General features: G+C 34.8%; 2 protein-coding genes across 2 annotated transcripts; both read right to left on the bottom strand.

Moving 5' to 3' along the window:
* Positions 1 to 314: 314 nt before the first annotated feature.
* Positions 315 to 3353, bottom strand: LOC120000714 (agamous-like MADS-box protein AGL104). The gene is made up of 12 exons (XM_038848832.1): positions 3169 to 3353; positions 2687 to 2740; positions 2564 to 2596; positions 2418 to 2436; positions 2039 to 2097; positions 1864 to 1891; positions 1696 to 1757; positions 1516 to 1615; positions 1384 to 1431; positions 1027 to 1133; positions 738 to 933; positions 315 to 458 (listed from the first exon to the last, which is right to left on the bottom strand). Exons 1-12 carry the CDS (start codon positions 3351 to 3353, stop codon positions 315 to 317), a joined length of 1035 nt encoding a protein of 344 aa, XP_038704760.1.
* A 4036-nt stretch (positions 3354 to 7389) lies between these two features.
* On the bottom strand, positions 7390 to 8746 carry LOC120000950 (heavy metal-associated isoprenylated plant protein 24-like). The gene is made up of 2 exons (XM_038849130.1): positions 8446 to 8746; positions 7390 to 7874 (listed from the first exon to the last, which is right to left on the bottom strand). Exons 1-2 carry the CDS (start codon positions 8600 to 8602, stop codon positions 7579 to 7581), a joined length of 453 nt encoding a protein of 150 aa, XP_038705058.1. The 5' UTR covers positions 8603 to 8746; the 3' UTR covers positions 7390 to 7578.
* Between the last annotated feature and the right edge of the window lie 2451 nt (positions 8747 to 11197).

Genomic DNA, 11197 nt, shown 5'->3' with positions numbered 1-11197 from the left:
TAAACATTGTTGGCTAGTGGTAGGAAAAGAAAAAAAACAATATTATTTGATATGATGAGCTTCATTGCCTATTAAGAATTACAAGTCTTGACATTGCGTACATTGAAAACTATGTCACATGTTACTTGTATGTATGTTTCATGTTTATTGATCTATCGGTATTTATACAATGAAAAGCTTGTTCTATATATATATATATGTATGTATTTATCATTTCCTCAGTATAGTAGGAACTAGGAACTAACCCACAATGCAGAGCAGTTTAGTAGTAATTTTGGGTGTAATAGAGAGAGAGAGAGAGGCTTTTTGATGTGTTACTGTCCATTGAGTTGAGGGACTTTGGTGTCATAATTCCCAGCTATTTGATCATTATCAACCTCTCCATGTGTCGTTCCTGTTACTCGAATCTCCACCTGCTCATGACGTGGCATCATCTCTGTGGGGTCCATCATTCCATGCTGGATATTACAAAGTAAAAAAAAAAAAAACACCATTGAAAATTTTGTCGTCGTTTAATGGGCATTTCAGGAGAGTCAATGTTATGAGTCCTAATGTTTTTTTGTCCCAATTATACCAAATACAGAGATGGACGCACACGATTTCATAAAGATCATGTGAGACCTGTAATTTCATATTAGTTATGTGTATTCATCTCAATATTTAAGATAGCTATAACAAAAAATATGGGGATTCTTAGTATTTTTGTTTCAAGAGGTAAAAAATATTATAAAAAATACCTGAAGTTGACTGTACAAGTCGTCGTGTGCCATGGAGTGATGAGCTGGATGTAATTCTGTGGAGTCATATGGTTGGGACCACGTCGGAAAGTTTGGGTCGTCGGGGTTCGTGACGTGGCACTCTCCCATGCTATTTGGGTCTGCGCTTGTGCTGGGCCCTTGCATTAGCGGATCATAAAGTGTCGACGAAAGATCCCTGTAACAAAGTAAATGGACCAATTAATTCTTAGAACTTGGGCACAACCCACCAAATTCTTATTATTGGGCCTAAAAGTTGATGAGTACTTACCTCAGTGGATTCAAATGGGCCGTGGCATCAAACATTTGGGCCTGAGCGTGACCACTATGATCTGGCAACCAACTCGCTACTTCGTTCTCAAAAGACGTCGGTATTTCCTGCCGCGGATATTTATACGTACAATTAAATATGTTTGTTAATTATGTTAGAAAATCCATCTCAAATTAATCAAAGTGATATTGTGCACGCTCTAGACCAAAAGGTGCACGGATTCATTCTCCTGCGCTGTCTCCGGCATACTTAGGTCCAGAAACACGTCACTTGTGTAAGAGGAGTTCTACATTTTCTTATATATCACTAAATTGGATTATGTCAATTCGATGTAAGACGAGAAGTTTTGAAAATTACCTGTATACTAGATGGATCATAAGATAAATGATGGCTCAACAGATATTCCTGCGAAAATATATTATTCACAACCTTTAAGAACAAATTACAAGATTTAAAAATATATATATAAAAGAAGAGAGATTTGTCAACCTTTCTATGCATGACACGTGTCAAGGTGTCAAGAAGATTTTTCTCGCAGGATTCAAGCTCCCCAGTAGAAGTACATTTGAGTGGGTCAGGCTCATATATCCTATATGTATATATATATACGTTTAGAATTCAGATATCATGTAAATTGTTTTTTTTTTCCAATATTATGATGTAAATAACCTTATCTGGTCTTCTGCCACATGAAGTTGCTGCTGTAATCTTCCAATCTCTTGTTGGAGTTCCTGCAGTATAAAAACAATTCACCAAATTCAGAACACACAAACCAATCATACAAATATATATATATATATATATATAATTGATTTAATTAAGAACACATTTCTTCACCTCAATATCTGTGTTGATAGTTGCAGGACTTTTTTGATTCATCGGTAAGAGAACAAGCAAAGGCACTTTACACAATTAGTTCTTTTGCCATTCAATGAAAAGGACAAAATGTATGTATGTATGTATGTATGTATGTATAGGTAAATATGACAGATCGAGAGAGAGGCACACAAACTTGGCAAGCTGAAGAGCAACATCTTCACTTCTAAGTTGCTGTAAGGTCCTCAGCAAATACTGCACAAAACACACAAAAAAATTCCATAAAATAATTTGTAACTAATTAATGAGCTAGTTAAGGACAACATCTTGGCGAATCTTTCTAAGGCCAAATCGTATGAACTCGGGAGATCCCGAGTTTTTTCCACTAGAAATAATACTTTTGTTGTCATGCATTAGGTTTTAGCCCAATTTACTATATACTTAGGTGAAAAACTGCTATGCGCTCAAGTTTATGTTTATATCAGACGTCTAAAGAACAAATTTGAATAATGTAATTCTCGGTCATCAAAAAAAAGTTTGAGAGAACATCATCAAGTGAGATGGTATATTCTTACCTCTTTGTTTTGGATATCTCTGCAACAATAAAAATAAGGAAAAATAAATAAATAAATAGCTAACTAATTAATTGAAGGGATTTATAAAATAAAATAAATGAAATAATTGTAGAAAAATTCAGAGGGGGATTAAAGAGAGATCATACACATGTCTGCCTTGATCAGAGAAAATTAGAGCGCTGCAACAAAGTAAGGTAAATTTAGCGACAAACACTGTAAATTAATTAAATGTTGAATTGGGCAGAATTTTGAGGGAAAAAAAAACATACTGTTCTCTTTCTTGGTCAGGGAGATTAATGAAACGACTAAATACATCCTCGATCCTGGTTTCAAGGATCACAACAACAAAACACACAGATGTAAGAACAACCAGTTCATCCCCAAATTTCAGTACTGAAATTCACAAAAAGATTTCCCAATCCATGCATGGTTGTTCAGGCCATTTTCAATAAAATAACACATGATTTAGCAATGTAAAAAATTGTTCAAATTCTAAGTCCAAACACATTAAAGATATTGTTCGCTCTGGGCCACGGACTCTCACGGATTTGTTCTTTATGAGCCGTTGTCATCGATACTTAGGTCTAGAAAACGCATCTATAATATGAGAGGTGCAGAGTTTTGTTTATAAAACACTCGTTTGGGTGATACTATCAGAAGACCGATGTGAAATTTTTAGTTTTGACAAAAATGAGGATCTGAAATGAAAATGTGAAGAGGTGTGATTAATAAAAAAAGAACATGCAACTACCTCTTTTTGCCGGAGAAATGACTGAGGCGGCCGGACGGGGAGAACATGATGAGAGCAATATCAATGTCACAGAGGATCGAAAGCTCGTACGCCTTCTTGATGAGTCCATTTCTACGTTTTGAGAATGTAACCTGACGATTGGTTTGGTTTTCTATTCTCTTAATCTCCAGTTTAACGCGACCCATGTTTGATAAAAAAAAGACGAAGAAAAAAGTTATTTATTTTTAGAAGATTTGGTTAAAGAAGTAAGATGAGCTATATATAGGGAATGGCTTGGACAAAGACGAAAGAAGCTTAAAAGGAGGGGTTTGTGGAGAGAAAGAGAGATCGTTACAAATGAGTGGGGGATGAGATTGAAGGAGTCATTGGTTATGGAGGATTTAGTGGTTATTCCATTTTGCATGTACTTTTTGTTTTTGTATAAGTGAAACTTGAAATTTGGTGCCATTAGGCTATCAAAATTCATAACTTTATGATAAAAAATCTAACTCGGCATTCTTCTTTTTTGTTTGATTTGCATTATTATTTTCTTTTTTTCCTTTGTACACATATATATACAGACATACATACATACCAAAAATTTAGAATAATGAGGGCATTGCAGACCTGGGTGCAATGTCCCCGAATTTTTTTTTCCAGTTATTTATATATCGTTTGTTAACATTAGTCTAATAAATACAACTTGGTGTGCAAGAATAGAACCAATTTAATGGAATTATATACATTAGTTTATATTACTAAAAATTTAGAGAATAAGCAAGATAAAATATGTATTTTACAATCACTAGTTTTAATGACTGATGAGTAATCATGAAATAGTAGAGCAATTAATTATAATTTAATTTAATAAAATTAGTTCAATTATCAGTCTATTTTTAAGGCTATTTATATGTTGCTCGCTAAAAGTACCTTGTACAATTACTAGTTTTAATAATTAACTGTGAAATAGTAGAGTAAGTAACTACATGAATCACTAATTAATGGTTGAACTAACTACAATTAATATTTTATTTTAGATATATAGATTAAGTTAATAAATATGAAAATTAAAAGAATATCTAATATCTATTCCATATACAGTTAAACCTCTATAAACTAATACCCTTGGGAGCATAAAGATTTATTAATTAATCGAGATATTATTTAATCTTTAAATTAATAATTTATTAATTTCTACATTAATTAGTTAATAAAAAATTAATTTATTAAGGTACATATTCTTTATTTTTTCAAAACATTAAACATACATCACATATTTATTGGTATCTTCAACAATTGTTGATATCTTTGATTGATATTGACAATATATTTTTATATATTTGATTGATATCTTTAAAATCTACCATTGATATGTTTGACAGAAGTCATGGATCTATCACATTGCATAATTTTCTCTTATAAAGTGAGAACACTACACCGGAGTTTCTTAATGCACTAAAAAAAAAAAATAGAGATGATGTCCAAGGAGACATCAATTTCAAGAGAAAATAAATAACATTGGAGTCATATTTTACACAGACCAGCTAATTGATATATATATATATAAAATTTTGATGTATAAAAATTACTAATTTATATATCAAGTGAGACATGTGTGTTTTTTTTAAATGTATTATCTTATAAATTTAGCGAAATATTAATTTATCACAATGACCCCAAATTGTAACCGGCCAAAAATATTTTTTTTTTGAAATACCACTGATAAATATGTTTCTCATTGAAATCGAAATTTGGACACACATATGCCTAATCCACCGATTGATAATAGAGCCACCTCTCGTTGATGACCGGCCAAAAATATTATTTAATGGAGATTATTAATTTATTGATTTTATATTTGGCATATGTATATTTAAAAAAAAAAACAAAATATCCAGCTGCTGACATGCTTGCTCCGCATCTTGTTGTTTTCTTCATTTTCTATTATCATCTACTCCCAAAGCGGTACGTAGTTTGTCATGGCCAAGTTCCAATTCAAATAAGTACATTTTAAATTTTGTTTCCTAACTTGTGTTGCTCTTCCCTATGACCATAACTATATATCCTTGAGGATTATATATTTACCTTTCGACCGTTCTGGCCTTCTGGGGATCCAAGTTGCCAATAAGGCTGGCGCCGTATCGTTCTTTTTTTGGTAAGTCTGGCGGCGTATACACCAAATTGTTAAATACAACTTGCTAAAAGCCAAAATAAGATTCGTGGTTTGTGGAGGCAGGGAGTGATACATGCATGGCCATGCGGACGTAGCCAGAATTCAGAATAAGGGGAGACATTGTGGGGGGAAAAAAAATTCCTCCTATTTATATGTCGTCTGTTAACAATAACACTAACACTAATAAATGTAACTAGTTATGTAGGATTGGAACCATATCAAACATGATAATGTTACTTATAAAAAATAGTTACAAACATAATTGTTCGTGATGATTTTTAAGCGTGTATATGATATTCGTTGAAGAATGGAAACCTGATAAGGTCGAGATAAGATGAATGAAAAAGAAGAAGAACATGGCTAGTGGCTGGTGATGGTGGTGGTGATAGCATCTCTCAGATAAACTTTTGCTCCTCCGATTGACTTCAGGTGGCATACTTAGCGATCTTCAGTCATTGTACTTCTTCATAATCGCACCTCTAGAACAACTTCGAAGAATCCGTCTGACGTTCGAGAATGTTCTTGAGTCTGACTGTGCGGCTGTGCCCTAGGCTCTAATATTATTCTTCTTGAGTGCTGGGCCTTGGTTTGGTTGGGCTACTTTACTCAATTGGGCTGACTATGTTATTTGATCAATTTTTAGTTACAAGCCCACATACGAGATTGTATCTCAATCAGATACAAACATCTGTTTATTTACTCAATTTGGATGGTCTGAAATTGATATTGGATTGGTTTGATTAAATAATTTGTAAATTATGTAAATAATAATATTGGTAAATATAAGTAATTCTTAAAACTCTGATACCCTTATTGGTAAATTCAATCCCACCAAACACCTAATAGCGTATACTCTGACATATACTCTAGCATAAATCAATAGCATATACACTAACGTATACTCTGTTAGTCATACGCTTTATCAAACGGACCAAAATTTTTGACATCATTAATCAAACATTTTTCTCCCGATTTATACAATCAAACTATTTATTCCATTCGATACGCAAAGACGAAAGAGAAGGGGCACGTGCCCCCCATGGTCTCCATGTAGCTCCGCCCATGTGTATAAAAGAACTGCAACAAGATCATACACCGTCGCCACATCTGCAGCCAAACAACCACATCTACAAACTCGCTGAAATTGCTAGCGGAGCTGGTTTTGCGCGGACGCCCAATGTTGTTTCCTTTTACAAATTTACTCAAGGATAAGCTGAATCAAAATGTTGGGCTCAAATGTCAAAAACCAAACACGAGCGGGTGATATAAGTATGAGTCCAGATATTGGTGGCCCAATATCTATTTTTGGGCTCCAAATATGTAATTTTGAGATTATGCATATTTTTTTTTATATCTTGAAAACCATTCCAAGGCAAGACCCTTTGGACCCATCCCGAGAAAGTAAACTCCCGGGTAAGTACATGCACCCTTGGAAGTTTCTCTACAAGGGATCAGGATACCCCCACTAGCATTTTATAAGGGGGTGACCCCAAAGTGCTGACAAGAGATTTCAAACCTAGAATCATGAGTTTCATGGAAATCTCAAGAACCAACTCGGCTAACCCTTTCGCATTTTTGAAATAATGTATTTATTTTGAAGCACTCCACCACTTGACCATTTTCGTAGTTTCGTTTAAAGCAATGAAACCTGCACACATGTAAATTAATTAGTAATACGGACAACATAAAGCATCACTATAGTTTTTTTTTTGTGACAGAACCGTATGCGACGAGGTTGGGTGACTTCTTCTCGTCGCAGTTAAAATGTTTTTACGAAGATAACACAATTTTTTACGACAACAATTATCCCCGTAGAAAACATTATTTGGTGTAGTGCAAGACTTAAAATTCAAAGTTAAGTCTTTGAAATCAGAAAGACAAAGATCCCAAAAAACCAAAATCATAGAGATGTGATTGAATTTTATGAGGGAGAGAATCATATGTAATAGTGGATTATATTCTTTAATATCGTATCATTCACCTCCATATCCTATAAATTTTGGTCGGAAAGGTAATCAAAGTTATATAAGACGAGAAAGATATATACATGTAAGAGAAGTTCGAGAAACATTGGGGGAGAGAGAATAGGAAGAATTCAATTTGATATTAAAGTCTCAAAATCTCATATTTTGTATTATTTAATTTATTTCTGCTGACCGTTTGATCTGTTCTTAAAAGATTGAACGGCTAAAAATAGACCAGTGCATTAGTTCACCGGTACTCCGCCGAATTATTTTTCAATATGATTATATAATGATTTACATAATAGTGCATGCGTGTGGGTTATCATCACTGAACACGGTGGAGTAATTATCGTCCACAGTACTTTCGGTGATGGTGGCGGTCACCGGAACACCCCTCACCATATTAGGTGGTGCCTTTTTGTCATATGCCTGTGAAACATATGGATGTGCCTCCAACGTGTACGGAACGTAAGGCCACGGCTCCACCTTCTTCTTCGTCGTCTTAGCTGCGGCCAGCACTTTCTTTGCATCAACGTACCCCGTCACTGTCGCCTTTTGCTGCTTCAGGTCTACTTCCACAGACTTCGCTCCTACAAATAATCACAAACCCTCATGTCGTCAATGATACTTGAGCCTATAAAACGCGTCTACAATGTGAGAAGAGCTAAATTTTACTTATAAATCACTCGACTGTATTATGCAAGACTGATGAGATTTTAGTCTTCCCATTAACAGTTGAATTTTTATAATTTCGTGCACTGCACACATTGGCGGAGACAAAGGGGTGGCTGCACTGGGCTACAGTTTCAAATCTGGAAGTTGAGTTAATTAATTTTCACCAATGTGGAGCTGTAAAGGTGAGCTGATATGCAAATGGATTGAAACACAACATCACAAAAATGGAATGCGTTCGGTCTCTGAACCGAATGTGTTCTTTATTATGTTCATGACTCATTCTTGCGGAGTTTTATTGCTGGAAATAGCCCCAAAAAAAATTTCCGGTGACATTAACCCCGAACCCCATCAAAAGTTTTTCGGGCTGGTCGAAGTAATATTGTTTTAATATTAACCCAAGCAGCCCAATATAACTACCTACCTCCGCCATTGACTACACAGGTGGAGAATTAGTTATATATCATATGTAGAGGAGAAGATGAATACCTTTGACTCCGGAGAGGACTTGTTTGACCTTGCGAGCACAGCCATCACAGTCCATCCTGACTTTGAGGGCTACGGTTTGGATTTGCTTCTTTTTCTTGCTTTTCTTGAGGTAGCTTGCCAAGTTAGAGAAGTATTCCACTGTTCCTTCAACTCCCATTTTTGTTTTTCTTCTCTTCACTGCACTCTAAGATATGTGTAATTGGACGAGAGAGGTCGAGGAAAGCAATTAATGGTACTTTTTTTAGCACAAGTTGACACTGAATTTTTTGTTCAAAATGGGTAGAGAAGAGTGCAAGGCAAAGACACAGTTGTTGCTGTTTTGTTGCAGGGCCTTATATAGACAGATGGGAGAATTAAATAATTGAAGAGGAAAGACAGGGAAAAAAAAAAGTTCTAGGGAGAATACGAAAAATTAAAAAGTACAAAAGTGGGTTCTCCTAGAATCTTCTGATCGAGAGAATTTATGGATTGTTTGACCTTATGAAGATTTTTTTGGTAACCAAACTCGACACTATATAAACTTAGTTTTTAGATATTCGATATGTGTATAAACTTAAGCCGTTGGATCAATCACGGTTGATCTTTGAAGAAAACAAAAGCACAAAATGAAAGGACTATAAAGTTTCTCTTACACTTTTGAGCGACAAACTCTTCACTAGACCCTCTACTTGTATAGGCATTCACTATATGTTATTAGGAAAAATTGGTGAGCTAAAGAAGGATTTGATTGATTAGTATGGGTAGACTCAAATCTTAATTTGTGTCCTAACAGGACATTGATTAACATTTAGAGAATGGAATGAGGGTGGTATGAGACAAATATTAATTTGTTTGACTTTGTTTGATTGAATTTGGGATGATGAATCCTCTATTCCCCTTGAGGAGCATAGCAAAACTCATCAAAATGGTGAGAATGACTATTCTCCACAAGGGAGAATGAGGTTTAATATGCAAAAGACCATTATACTCTTATTTTAAATTTTTTTTGTTTAAAAGGAAAAATGGTAATATGAAAATTTTCATACTCAAACTCACTATTTATTTCATACCAAATATGATCATACCTATCCCACACTCACACCCATCTCATGCTCAGTCGCTCACCTCACACTCACACTCACACTCACACTCACACTAATTCAATTATGAAACAAATGTTTCGTGAAAACCTTATTTTGGGTGTATTTAAGGAAATAGAGAGTTGAATGATCTGGGTACAAGAAAGCTTTAATTAAGTCATGAGGGTATATAGTGAAGTTTTATGTTCAATCGCTTTGTGGGAAAAGACACGTCAAAAATAATGGGTTGTTAGTTGAGATTGCGAACTTGATCGCGGTAACTCTTAACCTAAATGGGAGGTCGTGAGTTCAAGTTTTATGAGCGTTTTCATTATCGTAATTTGCGAGATGTGCCCTTGCTCTACCCAACATGTGCTAATGTCACTCTGCGTTATCTCCTGCATTGAGCCTTGCCCTAAGTCTTAACTGATCCATGAGGGTTGTGGAATGATCTTTCATTTGACTCAGGGTTTACCAACTAATTGTCCGGTGGACAGTTGTCCTGCATTGAGCCTTGCCCCAAGTCTTAACTGATGCATGAGGGTTGTGGAATGATCTTTCATTTGACTCAGGGTTTACCAACTAATTGTCCGGTGGACAGTTGAGTGTTTTAAAAAAAAGAAGAAAAAGACTTGTCAAAACTTGAAACATAATTCACAATTCTTTTTGATATATTGGATGAGGAAGGAGATCGGACTCTAGACCTAATGTTTAGATATGGCAATGCATTGCCAGTTAAGCTGCAGTTCGTTTCCCATAATGCAGAATTTTTATTATGTATGTAATTGGGGGGTCATTTTGGCTATATGTGTCACCTGGCATAAGAAGAATCCAACGGTTGATCAGACTACCACGTAAAAGAAAAATAACTTGACGAGGAGGGTTGCTGGTTGCTACAAGTTTCTCCACTTGTCTGGATTGCTTAGTTGATTGGGGCATGTTTGGGCGGTGAAACTGTTGAAATAAAAATAAAAAAGGGCAAAGAATAATAAATAAAAGCAAAAATGTGTTTGGCTCATATGACAAGTGGCTGCAAAGCCCCAAAAAAGGGTATTTTTTTTAATAAAGTATTATCTTTATCCAATTTAAATCGAATGCAATCCAAAGTTCCAATCCCCCTCAATAAGTTCATTCTCACGAAAATGAATGAACCTTTTTTTTTTCTTCTTTTTTTTGATTGTGTGGGGATAGTATATATACATGGTCCATGTCTCTTGAAATTGATAAAAGACTTTGAATAACATGACTAACCAAAATTACCTAACTTATCCTATATTCAATTGAAAATTTCCTGTGTACGGGCAGTTTAGACTTATATCAGATGTCGAAAAGATAAATTTGTATAGTATTATTCTCTATTAAAAAAAGATTAACCAAAATTAGATAGCATCATGTTTGATTAATCATCTTATATATATATGTGTGTGTGTGTGTCACATTCAATTATGTGTTTTGCTTAATATGAGAAGCAAAGCAAAACTCAAAAGGTTCAAGTTATCCACTACCATGATATTAAGAAGCCAGACTAATTAATCTTGAGGGTCACTATTTGGTGAAGAGGACGGGCTCTTGAACAGATCCAAGACAAAGACATATACATATATTGCTGCTGCGATTTAATGTCTCATTTTGGTCATCTTTTTCAATTCAATTGTCAACTTATTGGACCACATAAACATAAAAGGGAAAGATCG

Source organism: Tripterygium wilfordii, chromosome 6 (assembly GCF_013401445.1).
Source record: "Tripterygium wilfordii isolate XIE 37 chromosome 6, ASM1340144v1, whole genome shotgun sequence".
NCBI lineage: Eukaryota > Viridiplantae > Streptophyta > Magnoliopsida > Celastrales > Celastraceae > Tripterygium > Tripterygium wilfordii.
Note: the sequence above shows the minus strand (reverse complement) of the source record. Positions and strands in the feature narration are given on the sequence as shown.

Coding starts and splice junctions, on each gene's coding strand:
- LOC120000714 (XM_038848832.1), bottom strand. CDS start 3,353: ATGGGTCGCGTTAAACTGGAGATTAAGAGAATAGAAAACCAAACCAAT. Junction 1,892..2,038: donor GTTGCTCTTCAGCTTGCCAA/GTTTGTGTGCCT, acceptor GAATCAAAAAAG/TCCTGCAACTATCAACACAG. Junction 459..737: donor ACTTGTACAGTCAACTTCAG/GTATTTTTTATA, acceptor TGTAATATCCAG/CATGGAATGATGGACCCCAC.
- LOC120000950 (XM_038849130.1), bottom strand. CDS start 8,602: ATGGGAGTTGAAGGAACAGTGGAATACTTCTCTAACTTGGCAAGCTAC. Junction 7,875..8,445: donor AGTCCTCTCCGGAGTCAAAG/GTATTCATCTTC, acceptor GATTATTTGTAG/GAGCGAAGTCTGTGGAAGTA.